The following is a 17500-nucleotide window of genomic DNA, read 5'->3' as shown; positions in this document are numbered from 1 at the left end:
AACAGAAACAGAGAGAGAGGGACAGAATTTGGCACACTGGCCTTCCAGTAGCTGAGACAACAGGCACACTGGCCTTCCAGTAGCTGAGACAACAGGCACACTGGCCTTCCAGTAGCTGAGACAACAGGCACACTGGCCTTCCAGTAGCTGAGACAACAGGCACACTGGCCTTCCAGTAGCTGAGACAACAGGCACACTGGCCTTCCAGTAGCTGAGACAACAGGCACACTGGCCTTCCAGTAGCTGAGACAACAGGCACACTGGCCTTCCAGTAGCTGAGACAACAGGCACACTGGCCTTCCAGTAGCTGAGACAACAGGCACACTGGCCTTCCAGTAGCTGAGACAACAGGCACACTGGCCTTCCAGTAGCTGAGAAAACAGGCACACTGGCCTTCCAGTAGCTGAGACAACAGGCACACTGGCCTTCCAGTAGCTGAGACAACAGGCACACTGGCCTTCCAGTAGCTGAGACAACAGGCACACTGGCCTTCCAGTAGCTGAGACAACAGGCACACTGGCCTTCCAGTAGCTGAGACAACAGGCACACTGGCCTTCCAGTAGCTGAGACAACAGGCACACTGGCCTTCCAGTAGCTGAGACAACAGGCACACTGGCCTTCCAGTAGCTGAGACAACAGGCACACTGGCCTTCCAGTAGCTGAGACAACAGCTACGCTGGCCTTCCAGTAGCTGAGACAACAGCTACGCTGGCCTTCCAGTAGCTGAGACAACAGCTACGCTGGCCTTCCAGTATCTAAAACAGCAGTTACACTGGCCTTCCAGTAACTGAAACAACACTTACACTGGCCTTCCAGTAGCTGAAACAACACTTACACTGGCCTTCCAGTAGCTGAAACAACAGGTTTCGAGTGTCCCCACTCTGCTTCCCCTCATAGGAAATGCCAAGGGTATCGTTGGTGTAGACCGGGGGTTTCCAAATCTTACCCTACGAGGGCCAGAGCCTCCTAGTTTTCTGTTCTACCTCATCATTAATTGGACCTATCTGGTGTCTTAAGTCTGAATAAGTCCATGATTACAATGAAAAACTGTAGTGGTACGGGAGAGCACTGCAGTTTAAAGGTTGTTCAGTGGCATTTGAAGCATGTCTGTCTCTGAGCTTGCTGGCTGTCAATGCAGCCTCTCTCACGGTGAGTCAGAGGTCTGGGTAGGACTGCAAGCTGCAGGACAGAGTTCTGTCTGGTCTTGCCTGTCTGCCCTGGGCTATAACTGCACCAGCCATCAGAAGGTTCGCTGAGGATTACAACACGGCAGGGATTTTCCATTACAAAAACATGTACTACGTCCAAAACCTGTCTGTGGGTGTGTTTGAGTGTTTGTGTGTGGGGGGGTGGTGTTGCTCAGGGATGAGGGTGGGAAATTTGCCAAGCCATTAAAAAAAAAAAAAAAATCTTACCACTGAATTTCACCTCATCTTAAAGACTGACTGACTGTTTTCCAAGGAAGCTCCCTGCACCAGAAAGCGTAAGTCATGATGATACAGAGTCTGGAACTGAACATGCGCTGTCGTTACCAAGAACATCATATGTATGAAATCCACAGCAGGCACTGTTTGAATTAACCAAAGTGAGGTCTGTCCCAGGGCTGACGGGGAGACGAGTCAAGGCTGGTATCTCCTTCCTCTGTGAACTTGAAGACATTTACCCGTAAAAGAAAAGCCTCATAAAAATGCCCCGGCAAATGTTCACCCTGGTCCTTGTGAACGTTGTTGTGTCACACCAGTCTGGACTTACTAACCCATGTGCTTGGTCAGAGACAAAACGCTGCTCGTCCGGGATAGCCGATCACATGACCCTGACCCCGCCCCGTTCCAGTGTTGCTTTAACTCACCCGGCAGACGGACATCTGGTTGGTGGTGAGGGTGCCCGTCTTGTCAGAGCAGATGACGGAGGTACAGCCTAGTGTCTCCACGGAGGGCAGGCTGCGGACGATGGCGTTCTTCTTGGCCATGCGACGGGTCCCCAGGGCCAGGCAGGTGGTGATCACGGCGGGCAGGCCTGAGGGAGCCGGGGGCAGCATTGGACAGGGATAAGATGGTAAGAAAGAGCGAGGGAACGAGAGAGGTAGGAAGAGAAGCTTCTCTCACGTACCCTCTGGGATGGCGGCCACCGCCAAGGCCACAGCAATCTTAAAGTAGTAGACCGCCCCACGCATCCACGACCCGCCGTGAACCGGGTCCCCAAAATGCCCGATGTTGATGACCCAGACGGCAACGCAGATCAGGGAGATCACCTTTTACGTGCAAGTTGAAAACATTAGTGACACAGACGCTTAAACAGCGCAGCAAACACAGAGAAAACTGACGACGGTTTAAGACGAACTAATAAACATTGTCACTATCAAACCCACCTTGGAGAGCTGCTCTCCGAACTCGTCCAGTTTCTGCTGCAGAGGAGTCTTCTCCTGTTCAGTGGACGCCATCTGGTTCCTGATCTTACCAATCTCCGTGGAAACTCCGGTGGCAACCACCATGCCGACAGCTCGTCCCGCTGCTATATTGGTGCCCTGAGGAAGAGGGGGACAGAGGGGGACAGAGGGGGACAGAGGGGGAGGGGGAGAAATGGAGGAGCACACGGTCAACGCCGTGACATAAACACTATGGGCTTGTTACTTTAGCCGCTGCCTGAACACATCTTAGGTTACGCATACAGCTGCAGCCATGCACAAACACAGACAAGATCTGAGAGAGAGCATCAGAGAGAGAGCATCAGAGAGAGAGAGAGAGAGAGAATTAGACAGAGAGTGAAGGAAAGAGCAGGGGAGAGAAACAAAGTGAGAGGAAGAGAGAGAGGAAGAGGAGTGTCCAGAGAGAGTGATCGAGAAAGACAAAATCTGAATACATTTTGTTTGTCCCCACAAGGATAGAAATGATCGTGTGTGTGTGTGTGTGTGTGTGTGTGTGTGTGTCTGAGTGTGTGCAAGAGCAGTCTTCACAAAGGAATAAAGTGTAGTTCTTACGGAAAAAAGCATGTTCTTCTTGTCTTGATTGACAGCTCTGGGGTCTGGGACGGGGTCTGTGTGTTTGATGACTGACACAGACTCCCCTACAGACACAGAGGTAACAGTGTGACAAACTCCTATACACCAACAGAACCCACAGGAGGGTGATCTCGCAGGATTTGAACCTGCATTCACCACTTTCACAACCACTAGTAAACATTATGTAGAAACTAAATGGAGGGCTTCTATTAACAACATTTAGGCCAGGCAGCCAGTCTGTCAGCCAGACAACCACATGGCCAGTCTGTACAGAAGTCAGTGAGCAAGTCAGTACTATAGCCTACCAATCAATCATTCAGTCAGTACTATAACCTACCAATCAATCATTCAGTCAGTACTATAACCTACCAATCAATCATTCAGTCAGTACTATAACCTACCAATCAATCATTCAGTCAGTACTATAACCTACCAATCAATCATTCAGTCAGTACTATAACCTACCAATCATTCAGTCAGTCAGTACTATAACCTACCTGTGAGAATAGACTGGTCCACTCTGAGGGTAGTGGACTTGATGGAGGTGATTCTGATGTCAGCAGGGACCTTGTCACCAACTAGAACACACAGACAGTCTGGGGTTAGAAGACCGGTTCAGACAAAACACAGAAAGGAAAACAACTGACAGTCTGGGGTTAGAAGAGAGGTTCAGACAAAACACAGAAAGGAAAACAACTGACAGTCTGGGGTTAGAAGAGAGGTTCAGACAAAACACAGAATGGACAACAACACACAGGTAAATGACTGAACAACAGGGTGGATTTCTGGTCTGCACACTCTCATTGAAAATTTACAAACACTGCATTTTCAACCAGGTTGTATAGTCCTTTCACATCCACTGACATCCACCACAGACAGATATACAACACACAGTTATGTAAAAATATAATGAAAGCACTGGGTTAACATTGCGATGGAACTCAGGATTATATCAGAATCCCCATTAGCTGCTACCGAGACTAGAAGCTACGCTTCCCGCAGTCCGCACCAAACGAAGAAGACGAGACACAATACACAGGTACAATCCCTACAAAGAACGATATACAGTAAGACAGAGGACACCAGAGGGAGCGGAACAGAGACACTCGTGGAAGACTGGCCGGTGAAGGTGTCAAGTCAGGCAGGCCATGAGATGGAATCAGGAAGGAAATGAGGAGGTGGGCGGACCACCACATCTCTGTTCCCAGAGCGACCCAATTATTGACAACCAATTGAATATCAGCGTTCAGACAAAGCCTGGTTAGCCCCACAAGTGAAGCGATCACAGCAGCAGTGGGCCCCAATAAAACAGCATCTAGCTCAATGAAACTCTGATCGAGTCACGAAGCCATCCTGACAAACGGACTGCGCACATGCACTCAGGGCCCGAGAGGTTCTCGGCTACCATATGACAGAGACATACAAGCAGCTCGGGATAATCCCTGTAATTTCCTCCTCTCCGCCTGTTGTATATTAAAGTAATATTTCAGCTCAGAATGTTCCGGTGTCATGGGCCCATGGAACCTAATGCTCCCTCATCCATGGTCATTGCTTTGGTCACAGCTTCACAATCAACCTGGTTGGGAAACTTTGTGGGTCACATCGGGACAGTGTTGATGGAAATGCTGAGCCTCAGAGACTAGAGAAAAGAACAATACTTAGAAACAAGTGTCCGTAGTAAAACGACTTAATTAAAGTAACAGGTTTAAGTCTGAAGAAGGGAACTAGGTATCATCATAACGGAGACCTGCATTTTGTTGCAAAGAAAGGTTGATCGCAAAATGCTTCGTCCATTCTGCAACATTTGCTAGATTACTTGGGTTGTGTCGTAAACACTGAAAATCATGTATTCTCTAGATAGGTCCAACCTGGTCCATCAGCCGGATTCACAGCTTTTCACATAGACAAAGCCTGGAAAAGAATTATACCAATGAGGCATTCGAAGGACACTATTTTTGACTGCTTTTTTCATTATTTGGCTAAGCGAACCAACTGTAATGTTCCAAGCTCTGCAGGGTGTTTTAGAGTGTTTTTTCACCTCCTCTCTACATCCACCTCCACCAGGAGGTGGAACATTAACCAAACCCATTTCAGTACATTCACAATCTCATAATATGTAAGCAGATCATCCGTTTGAAAGTGGCCAACACCAATTTTGAAGTTCTGAGATTATAGGGTTTTTTTTCCAGTTTTTTTTTTTTACCAGATTGTCTTGCCATGTCTTAACATAATACCACATCCATGTCTCCTCCTGTGAGATCTCATCTTCCTACATGAACACTAAGTGTCCCATCTCTCATGTTGTACACGACACTTCACTTTCTCAACAACAACAGCAATAATAACACTGCCACTCAGAAGGAGGGCAGGAGACCGGCATCTAGAGTTGGTTGGGAGTGTGTGTTGGAGCTAGAAGCTTCACCGGGGAGGGGGGGGGGGTCAAGGCAGGAAATTGCAAAAGGGCTTTTGAAACTCCCACTCCAAGCATTCTCCTCACCCACCGAAGTCCAACTTGCCTCCAACTCACCCTTCACTTGTATTTGCCACCCACAGACTTTCCCTCTCGCTCTTATTCACTCACTCTCCCTCCGTCATTCTCCATTTCACTCAATCTCTAATATTTCTCTCGCTCTCCCCCTTTGTCACTCCATCTCACTCTACATCCCCAACTACCTATTAGGATTTGCCCCAGACACAATCTAAATGCTAATGCCTGGTGTTTGAGGTCAGTCAGATCTAATTCAAACTGTGTATACTTACATTAATATAATGCAACCATAACAGTAAGAGAGAAAACGGTCAACAGTCTGGGAAGTCTGAAGAGTAGACAGAATAATTAAGCATTCATATACTTTAAACGAGAGGCCCATTCTCCAGATTATATTTCAATGGTCAGAATTAGCATCCAAAACAGAAATAACCCAAACAGTGATTAAGATCTATGGACCACTTACACCAGCGGCTCTGTGTCAACATCCCTGTTAGAGTGGGCTAAACTTTACTTTGCCCTGGTTAATGTAATGTTCGGCGATTGCTGATTTGATTTGCAAATCCTGAAAGGGAAAACTCTGAATTGATCGCATCACAGCTCGGGAATGACCAGGCTTGTTTTGCTCTAAGACACACTGGTGGCAGAACCCAGAAAGACTGAAGGACAACCCAGAGAGACTTAAGGAGAACCTAAGAAGACTGAAAGCAAGGTATCTTAAACATAAGACTTTTTAAGACCAATTTCACAACACCACACGCCAAAAATGCATCAGGACACCTATTTGGCTAAAGAAGGCCTACCCACCATTGTTGTAGCAGTAAGACAGCTAACAACAACGTTCGAATTCAGGACGACCGAAGGAGATCCCCCGGACGGCCGAAGGAGATCCCCCGGACGGCCGAAGGAGATCCCCCGGACGGCCGAAGGAGATCCCCCGGACGGCCGAAGGAGATCCCCCGGACGGCCGAAGGAGATCCCCCGGACGACCGAAGGAGATCCCCCGGACGACCGAAGGAGATCCCCCGGACGACCGAAGGAGATCCAAACAAATACAGAGACAAACAAGCGTGCAAGTTCGCAGACGGACGATGGCAAACACTGACAGCACAACTTCCAACGCTGCCTTGAATAACCACCTGTGTACAGCTGCATGACCTGGGAGCCTGGGCTTTGCCAAATCTTCAACCTGGAAGCCAAACACTGTGTGTGGTAGTGAGCCGACTACTGGCTGAAAGGCCCTGCATCACGTGGAGGCTGACCATGAGTGCATGCATTTCCTTTTCCACAGGAGCTCTTCCCAGGTTTCCATCTCCTCAGACCCTCAATTAAGAGCTTCATTGGGTTCCCAAGGTCCTACTTCCCAGTCTGTCAAGTCTACAAAGCACTTCCATCATTAAAAAAAAAAAGAAAGCACATAATATAGGGAAAGTTCCACAGTCATTACTGTGGCGTAATGCTGGCACAGGCCACCATGTGGAACCAGCCAAGCCGGCAGCCAGGCAGCGGAGGCAGCAAGGGGAAGGTGGAAACTTGGGTGTAAATGTAATGATGTTTCCCTATTCTAAAACAAAATCCAGTGGATAAAGTCCTTTTCCGATCCCATTAGATCTCTTGTTCTGCCCCGCGGCTCCAAGTCCCAAAGGAACCTTGCTCAGCAACATACAGGAACAATGGAAATAATAAGGTACAATAAATAAATCGTCCTATAAGTATTTAAACGTTTTGCTCTGTAGTTTCAAAGTTTGGGTTGTTAATCAAACTACTACTCTGAAGTTAGACTATCGATTCCCACCCTTTATTTGAGGCAAGAAACCAGAAGATAAAAATCTACTATAAACATAACCAAAACGTATGTCTTACCAAAAACAACAGTTTGGAATGTGATTAAAAAGAAGAAACGCTCTGGAGAGCTAAGAAGTTGCAAACAGCCTGGGAGTTTAAGGAAGACCTCTAAATTGGATGACCAAAACAATCTCAATTATAAAAACAAATCAACTGTCAGACCAGGAACCATTTCCAGAAAGTAGGTGTAGATATGTCAGACAGTACAATGATCAGAAGACTTCAACCAGCCATACTACAGAGACTGGACTGCAATGATAGCATGGCCTCAGTGATCGCATGGCCTCAGTGATCGCATGGCCTCAGTGATCGCATGGCCTCAGTGATCGCATGGCTGTGTTACAGTTAGCTAAAAACTATATGCACTTACAGAAAAAGGATAGATGAGAAAAAGATGCACAAAAGTAATGGTAAAAAGTGTAGTATATAAAAGCAACTGCCCAAGGAAGGTTGTCATTTTCAGGTGGTGAAATAAATACCCTGAAATAAATACAGTGGATCTATACTTTAACATAATAGCAATTGTTTGATTTGAAATCCAAATGGTTTGAGTAAAGAACCAACATAAGAGAAAATGCTTCACAGTCCAAATACTCACAGATGGCACAGTAAACATTTTGCTTGTTTGCTTTTTCACCCATTCTCAGTCAAATCATAACAAGACATGGACACTTTTTCAGACAGAGATATAAAATTTGAACAACTGAAACGTTACCAAGCCTGAGTGTTTATTAATGTTTAGAAATGCTAAGCAACCAAATGGTGTCAAAGAGAACAGTCCTTGATGAATCTGAGCAGGGCCGTAGAGATTCCCCAGCTCAGGCAATACAGTACGCAGAGAAAACTATGCCCAGCTGGTAGCTTCTCCGTCACCCGTTAGAGTTACCTAGCAACGTCAAAAGCTGTGCCGATTGGTCAGTGAGTTCTGACGGTCCTCTTGAAACGCACAAGAAGGCAGATAAGAAAAAAGATTTGTGTAGACAATTCCACATTACATCGAATTCTGCGGCACAAACCAAATTACATCGAATTCTGCAGCACTAAAATATACAATATGGGCATGTTCATTTTGTGTTCCCTGGGATACCTGTGATTTTTCCTTCAGCACAAGCATGTTCATCTCATCAGAACAGCACAGGTATTAATGTTCCTGGACGAGTGTGCATATGTTTGCACCAAGTTCCCATTCTCGGTCCAACATCTCGTAACAAGGGAAATGACCTTTGACCTCCGCACATCCTCTCACAGCCGACTAACACATTTCCTGTCTGTGTTGCTGCATGATAAGCACAAGGCACCTGTCCTCTACTTAACAGGACAGGGACGGAGTGGCCCAGATTAACTACAATCCATCCTTTGACTGTTAGTTCCCTGGAATTAACCCTCAGACTCCACCCATTCCCAATCACCAAACCACTCCATTCCAGTCATTACGGTGAGCCATCCTCCACGCACCAGCCTCCTCTGTTCCAGTCACGCCTGGTCAGGGAAGAACTCTGTTCTGCTAGGGGGTGGAACATAGGCCAGTCGCACACACAGAGACAGAGTCTGTTCCCTAGCTCTGGGGCCGGTTATCTACCTATACATCTCTTCATTTTTTCTACCAGATAAACATTTACACAACAGAGAGTAGGAAAAAGAGACGGTTTGCCTGTGCAATCCTCATTGTCAACAGCTGAAGCTACCTTGTACATTATCCATTCATATCACACGGTCTCAGTCTTGTCTTGAGACAGTTTTGAGGCACGAAGTGCAGTGAATGAAAGCTGTGATCTGCCTCAATCCCTCGGTCTCCTTCACTCGCTACCTACCTCAATCCCTCTGTCTCCTTCACTCTCTCCCCACCTCACTCTCTCACTATCTTTCCTTACTTCCCTCTCTCTGAACCTAATCACAACACCCCATCATGACAAAGCAAACAGCATTTCTTTCAAAATATCTGCCAAATTACAGAAATGCCCATATCCGGGCATGTGAGAGTAAAAACCAAGCTAAAAAAAAAAAAAAGAAAATCTCCACAGACCTCTGAGCTTATGTCCAGGCATAGATCTGGCCAAGGTTCGAAATCTCAGAGGTCTGTGGAGATTTTCGAACCTTGGCCAGATCTATGCCTGGACATAATCTGAGGTCTTTAGAGATTTTCTAACCTTACCCAGATCTATGCCTGGACATAAGCTCAGAGGTCTGTGGAGATTTATGTCCAGGCATAGATCTGGGTAAGGTTAGAAAATCACCAAAGACCTCAGAGATTATGAACACAATGGCCTCCATTATTCTTAAAGGAAAATAGTTTGGAGCCACCAAGACTCTGTTTCAATAACTGGCCGACCAGAAAAACTAAGTAGATCCTCAGGGACGTGACCAATAACCCAATGGCCACTAACAGAACCTTAGAATTTCTCAGCAAAGATGTGACCAGGACAACAATCTCTGCAGCCCTCCATTAATCAGGTTTTTAGGGCAGAGTGGCTAGCTGGAAGCCACTCCTGAGTAAAAGGCCCATGACATGCCACCTTAAGGATTAAGAGAATAAGGAAAACATTCTCTGGTCTGATTAGACCAAAATCAAGGCTTGAGTGCCAAGTGCTTCATCTGACCAAAAAACGGTACCGCCCATCATCTGGCTAAAACCATCCATACGGTGAAGCATGGTGGTGGGAGCATCATGTTATGGGGAGGCTTCTCATTATCAGGGACCTAATTCAGTGTGCAGAGGACCTCATATTGGGACAAAGATTAATCTTTCAGCACAAAAACCTAAAGCACACAGCCAAGACAATGCTGAAGTAGCCCCAGGACAAGTCTGTGAATGTCCTCAATTGTCTCAGCCAAATGATGGAAATTAACCCAACTGAACATCAGCGGGGAGACCTGAAGACAACAGTTTAACAACACTCTTCATCAAATCAGATAGAGCTGAACAGGAGTTACAAGTAAGAATGGGAGAAAATGGCAAAATCCAGGTTTGCAAAGCTGGTAGAGGCACAACCAAGACTTGGATTTAATCTGAATTCTTGTACATGAGCTATTTCAGTTCTCTTCTATTTTCAATACCATTCCAAATTTCTAAACACTACACTTTGGTTTTCACTTTATAAAGGTGCTGTGTGTAGATGGATGACCCAAAAAATACATTAATTATAAATTACGTTTATAACATAACAAATTGTGGAAAAAGTGAAAGGGCCAGAATATTTTTTTCTGAAAGACACAGTATTTCATTAAAGGTTTATTTAAACATTTATCACCTTGACGCTAAGACTACATCTACACCACATGCATGCGTGCGTGCGTTATACACAGATGCTCTGGAACCAGTGACAACAAGACTATTTTTAGGTGAGCCAGCCCACACATTGGGCAGTGTGTGTGTGTGTGTGTGTGTGTGTGAGAGAGATAGAGAGGCCCAGCAGTAGTAACCAGGTGGGGAGACTGAGAGCATGGAAAAGCCAAGCAAAACGGTGTGGAAATTTAAACCCAGGGACGACCGCAGCCACTTTACGGCACAGTGTGCACACGCTCGCACACACACACACACACACGCACACGCGCGCACACACACGCACACACACGCACACACACACACGCACACACACGCACACACACGCACACACACGCACACACACACACACACACGCACACACACACACACACACACACACACACACACACACACACACACACACACACACACACACACACACGGGCAAACAAGCACAAACAGCTGTGCTCCGAGCTGGCACCTGTGGGTCCAGGGGAAAGACTCTTACGTAAGTTACGTTTCAAACTGCGTTTCCAGACCTGGAAATGAGGCATAGGGCCACAAATGTCCATGCATTCGTGTTGTGTATGGGCAGTAGCCCAGGGTTGGAGGGACGGAGTGAAGAGACATCCTACTCACCGGCAATCTCGACAATGTCCCCTGGCACCAATTCCCGGGCCTTGATTCTCTGGACGGCTTTGCGGTTCATGCGATATACCTTGGCTATCTCTGGCTCATACTCCTTCAGGGCCTCGATGGCGTTCTCCGCGTTCCTCTCCTGGACCACAGAGACAAGGCGTTCAAACACTGAGGCCAAACATTCAAAGGTTAAACTTCACTACAGCTGCATTTAGAACTAAGTAAGCATTACTGCAAATAGATAGAAAATAAATGAACGGCATGTTTAAGTTTTGTTTACAATGTGGTGTTACTGGTTGCCACTTTCTCACAGCAGCAGGTAACTAAATCTTGCTGCAGTGATTGCACCGGAGTGTTTTTCTCCTAACTGTTATAGGAGTTTATCAATGTTTGTTTGTTGGACCCAGACATTTTTTCTTGGATCTGGGCTGGGTCTGACATAATAGCGACGGGTCTCGGGTATGTGCAGTAATATTGTATTTACTGCCTGGTCTGAGTGGATCCATCCATTATGCAATAAATAGAAATAACATTTCTGATGTAAAGGCAGCTGTTATCTTAAGACAACAGCAAGTATGTCTTGATCTTTCAGTCAACTGAAACTAAAATCGTATATGCACATGATCACCTTCTGTTACTGGCTGCAGCTGGAAAGAGGAAAAGGAGGAGGCTATTCATCGGTATAATCAGTTCTTGATGGATGGAATATGGAGGGCAAAGCCTTTTTCACAGACATAAAAAGAGAAAAAGTACACTGTTTTGTTTTCATTATACTGCTACATATTTTCCCTCAAGTTGGACAGGGCTATTTAAGCCAGGCCAACTGTTTGGTTCTTGTATAATGTGAAGGTCATCCTTTTCAAAATTATTTCCTTTTCCTTTTATTTAATAATTATTAATAACTGTAATAGCTGATTCGATTACTTATTTTTTATCTTTAACAACATTTTTAAATGTCTGAAAAAGTGTGGCTCTATTCCTATTTGCCCAATGTGATGGCAGTGCACACAGACCTTTTTTTCAGTCTGATTAATTTGAGATGAAGACAAATGTCTTAGAGTTAGACTGGTAATCTAACAATATAATGCATCTTTATAGAAATATTTAAATTATACATAAACAAACCGGCTTGCCAAAGATCAAATCCCAATCCCACAGAACAGTGAAATGAATATTGCCTTGTGTTTGGTGCTGCCTTTTGGATTGGATGTGAAAGAGCTGATAATTTTAGGGTATTGTCCGTTTTCTACACTGCATGCATTACCCTCTTGGATTTTGTGTACTTGTTGGACAGTTAGGGGGGCCAGACCCCTAAACATAGTCTTTTAGTTCAGATCCTGATTAAAGGGCGTGGAGTTTTACGTTCTAGTTGATGGTGAGGACGGCCCTTCTTGCCTCGTCTCAAGGACCATTCCCAGGCTTGGTGAAGTAACCTGGGGTGTCAATGTTTGCTCTAAGACTATTGTGCTAGGTAGAATCTGTATTTTTCCCCCTGGCATTTGGAGCAGAAAGTTTTTGGACAAGATCTAGGTGCTGTAGGACCTTCTTGGTTGAGGACAGAAACACCAGATCATCTGCAAACAGAAAGCATTTAATTCCCAGTCAAGTAGGGTGAGGACAGGTGCTGCAGGCTTTTCTTTTGGCTTTGCCAGTTCATGGAGATAAATGTATCGTTCTCTCGATTGTTTAGTAAAACCACATTAATCATGTCTGCACATATATTTTTTTTATACACACCCCTCAAGGCTAAAATACTCTATTCATGGACCTATTCTCGTGTGAGGATTAGTTCATTGTCTTCAACTAACAATGCCTGCAGTTTCCACAGAGTTAGATCAACAAGGACAGTTGTCACCACTCAGTGACTGAATCAATCCCATAATAAATGACTGAAACCTTAAGGCTGCAATGTACACTTAATGGTCTATGAACGCCTTTTGTAAAGATATATATACACAGCGGCTGTAAAAAGTCACCATCCCCCTTTCAAAATGTTCCCCTTTTGTCGCCTTACAGCCTGTAATGAAAACACAGCTAGTCAGACTTTTTCCAGCTGGTGTACGTTAGGCCAGAAATCTGCATATTAAAATACTGCTAAGAGCTTGGCCTTGGTCTTTCTGTTGATATGGCTTAGCTGTTCTATGCACCCTAGTAAAGCCCTGCCGACACGTCCCATGGACCCAAACAAGGTTATGGGTCCTGATTATGATGAATGACAGGCTAAATGACAACCTATCAATCCCCTTTTTCTCAGCATCATCTCCTAGACCCCCAGTGGCCCCAGGCAAACACTCAGCATCATCTCCTAGACCCCCAGTGGCCCCAGGCAAACACTCAGCATCATCTCCTAGACCCCCAGTGGCCCCAGGCAAACACTCAGCATCATCTCCTAGACCCCCAGTGGCCCCAGGCAAACACTCAGCATCATCTCCTAGACCCCCAGGGGCCCCAGGCAAACACTCAACATCATCTCCTAGTCCCGTAGTGGCCCCAGGCAAACACTCAGCATCATCTCCTAGTCCCGTAGTGGCCCCAGGCAAACACTCAACATCATCTCCTAGTCCCGTAGTGGCCCCAGGCAAACACTCAGCATCATCTCCTAGTCCCGTAGTGGCCCCAGGCAAACACTCAGCATCATCTGCTAGTCCCCCAGTGGCCCCAGGCAAACACTCAGCATCATCTGCTAGTCCCCCAGTGGCCCCAGGCAAACACTCAGCATCATCTGCTAGTCCCCCAGTGGCCCCAGGCAAACACCAGCTGGGCAGAAAATGCACTCGACACACACGGATGAGCAAGAGATTACGACAAAACGGACTTCAACCGCAGTAAAACAATCACACGGGGTGACATGTGCTCAGATCCGCCACGCCCACCGCGCGCAGCAGGACGCGAGGCCGTCTCACCTGCCAGACGCCAATCACTGCGTTAGCGATGAGGATGAGCAGGATGACGAAGGGCTCCACAAACGCTGTGACGGTCTCCTCGCCCTCCTCGAATAGGGCCAGCACCTGGAGGATTTGGGGGGGCACAGAAAAGGAAAGAGATATTTGAACCTTTAATCACAAGTTAAATATCACTGAATTGGGGAGAAAAATTATCACACTGATGAATGCCCATATATGAAATTGCACAACTTGCAATCATTGCAGCAAAATATAAGAACCTCACTGAGATTACGGACATCCACCAAAGGCTCTCTTTTCCATTCCCGGTCCAAGGGATAAAACCGGCATACCGTTGCCATGGGAGATTGCTAGTGACAGGGCTTAGGGTCTAATGGTCGATTCCTCTACAGAACTATATAGTACTACAAAGTATGTTACAGTACTACACATTACTACAAAGTATGTTACAGTACTACACAGTGGTAGTATATAGAAAAGAGGTGCTCTGTGGAAACAGTCCAAAATATCAACAGGAAAATGAATGAAGCAGAATGCCTGTACAGCTTTCCCTCAGAGGAGCAGCGGCCATAAGTCCACCTTACTGAGAGACAGGCAGACTGGGACCGAGATAGAAATGGAGAGATTGAGAGGGAGGGATATAGAGAGATACAGAAAGGGATATGGAGAAAGACACTGAATTGAAATTGAACTGAGACAGTAAAAGAAACAAAGAGAAACAGGGAGAGAAAGAAACAAGAAAAGAGAGATGGGGGGAGAGTGGGAAACAGAGAGGAACAGGAACAGGAAGACAGAGACCGAGAAAGACAGAGAGAGAAAAACAGAGAGAGAGGGAGAGAGAAGTAGATGGAGACACAACGTGATGCATCATTGGTCAGTAAAAGTCTTTTCTTCTCCACAGTGAGGTATTGAGCAGTGAGGAGCCAGACACTGCATGGCGGATCAGTGACTCAAGTCTTGGTCGATAACTCATCATTCACAGTCGTTTGGGTCCCGCAAATCTCCCCTTCACTCCACTCTCATCTGTGTAGGGACTACTGCCGAAGGGCCACTCCTCCTGATCTGTCCTTTCATTCAACCTAGCAGGCCAGTTGACTGACACACACACGTACACGTGCACACACACGTGCACACACACGTGCACACACACGTGCACACACACGTGCACACACACGTGCACACACTCAATACTGTACTCCTGACACTAAGCATGTTTTTTTTTTTTGTTTCAGAAGAAATTAGAGGAGAATGAGAAGGTGGAGGTTTAAAAAAGGTTTAAAGACTGTAAAGACTGTTTCTCTTTTCAAAAACCTAAACATGGTATGCAATAAGCCATAGGAAAATCCCATTTAAACATACACATGCATCTCCTCTGAAGTGTGTTACAGTAAAAAGCATAATCCATCACACTCCAGAATGCTTTACTTACATACCGACGGGTCATTCTAAGTTCGAATTTGAATAAAAAAACAAAACAAAAAACAAGAATAATACCACTGCCATGTTTTTTTTAAGTTCACCAGGACGTGATGAGAACAAGAGAAACACAAGAAGCCAATTCAACCCAATTCAATGGACACTTGACTTATTCCCTCCCTTCCTGCATAACCCAGAACCTTTAGCTACACTGCCTCCCACATAATGCCATGGAGAAAAACAGAGTGCCAACCTTTACTCGGAATCAAACGGAGGAAGTGTGTTAATTGTTAAAGGAGACCGATGTTGACGCACTGGTTCAGTGTGACGTAGCGTGGCCGTGGTCATCAGCTCCGTTCTCATACGTTCACTCTGTTTTGCCGTCAATGCAGAGAACCTCACAGCAATCTGTGCTTTGTTTTGCCCCACACCTATTAGTCACGGTCCTCCTTGAGAAATAAACCCACAACACCGGCGATGCCAGCACCATGCCCTACCAACTGGGCGCCATGGGACCACATGCATTAACGACGGTGGTGAGGTTGGCATAACAAAGAAAACATTGTAAGAACATGATCTAATAAAATACTTCAATGTTTGCATATCTGTGCTCGACATGAGAAATTACAGTGATTATGAGGACCATCCCAGGGGAAGAGTCAAAGACTGCATTCTCCATCGACTTCTGCAGCTTCTTACCAAACAAGGCTGTTATGATCACTCCACATTGGAGCCAGCTTTAAAACCAAAACAGCAACACTCTGTTCCTCTTCGGTCGCCTGGTTACAAGGCTCTCCATTCACACTGGCTCGGTAAAGGTTAAGGCAGTGTCCATATTTTACATACATTCAAATACGGTAGGCACAGAACGAACTCCAAGGTGAGGTTGGGTCACATTAGGTTAGGTCGTTCTGGCCGAGTAAAGGGGACGCTCGGGGTCAGCTCAAAGGGGACGCTCGGGGTCAGCTCAAAGGGGACGCTCGGGGTCAGCTCAAAGGGGACGCTCGGGGACAGCTCAAAGGGGATGCTCGGGGACAGTTCAAAGGGGACGCTCGGGGACAGTTCAAAGGGGACCCTCGGGGACAGTTCAAAGGGGACCCTCGGAGTCAGTTCAAAGGGGACCCTCGGAGTCAGTTCAAAGGGGACCCTCGGAGTCAGTTCAAAGGGGACCCTCGGAGTCAGTTCAAAGGGGACCCTCGGGGTCAGTTCAAAGGGTACGCTCGGGGTCAGTTCAAAGGGTATGCTTCATGTACACAGAAGGATGGTATGTTGGCCTCTGTTACCAGCTCACCAACTGCTTTGGGGATTGTCAGACTAAACAAAAACTTGTCAAAATCAAGAAATATCAAAAATCTAAATTCAACCCAGTGTAGAGAAATAGGGAGATGTACTGAGACCCGCCAAACCCAGTGTCCTGTAATAGGGAGATGTAGTGACACCAGCCTAACCCAGTGTCCTGTAATAGGGAGATGTAGTGACACCAGCCTAACCCAGTGTCCTGTAACAGGTGTCCTGTAATAGGGAGATGTAGTGACACCAGCCTAACCCAGTGTCCTGTAACAGGGAGATGTAGTGACACCAGCCTAACCCAGTGTCCTGTAATAGGGAGATGTAGTGACACCAGCCTAACCCAGTGTCCTGTAACAGGGAGATGTAGTGACACCAGCCTAACCCAGTGTCCTGTAACAGGGAGATGTAGTGAGACCAGCCTAACCCAGTGTCCTGTAATAGGGATATGTAGTGAGACCAGCCTAACCCAGTGTCCTGTAATAGGGAGATGTAGTGACACCAGCCTAACCCAGTGTCCTGTAACAGGGAGATGTAGTGACACCAGCCTAACCCAGTGTCCTGTAACAGGGAGATGTAGTGACACCAGCCTAACCCAGTGTCCTGTAACAGGGAGATGTAGTGACACCAGCCTAACCCAGTGTCCTGTAACAGGGAGATGT

The 17500-nt window shown here is 46.3% G+C and overlaps 1 protein-coding gene across 5 annotated transcripts in view; it reads right to left on the bottom strand.

Annotated features, from left to right (window-relative positions):
* atp2a3 (ATPase sarcoplasmic/endoplasmic reticulum Ca2+ transporting 3) overlaps positions 1-17500 on the bottom strand; it is a 63411-nt gene that overhangs the window by 22143 nt on the left and 23768 nt on the right. For all 5 annotated transcript variants that reach the window (XM_034293138.1, XM_034293135.1, XM_034293136.1 and 2 more), the window contains exons 4-10: positions 14136-14240; positions 11233-11371; positions 3496-3576; positions 2978-3063; positions 2369-2524; positions 2110-2251; positions 1850-2016 (exon numbers count right to left, since the gene is read on the bottom strand). In XM_034293138.1, the coding sequence (XP_034149029.1) occupies positions 1850-2016; positions 2110-2251; positions 2369-2524; positions 2978-3063; positions 3496-3576; positions 11233-11371; positions 14136-14240 (876 nt within the window). The remainder of the gene's footprint in view (positions 1-1849; positions 2017-2109; positions 2252-2368; positions 2525-2977; positions 3064-3495; positions 3577-11232; positions 11372-14135; positions 14241-17500) is intronic.

The sequence above is a fragment of the Esox lucius genome, chromosome 7 (assembly GCF_011004845.1).
Source record: "Esox lucius isolate fEsoLuc1 chromosome 7, fEsoLuc1.pri, whole genome shotgun sequence".
NCBI classification, from domain to species: Eukaryota; Metazoa; Chordata; class Actinopteri; order Esociformes; family Esocidae; genus Esox; species Esox lucius.
This window is presented reverse-complemented; position numbering and strand designations above follow the sequence as displayed.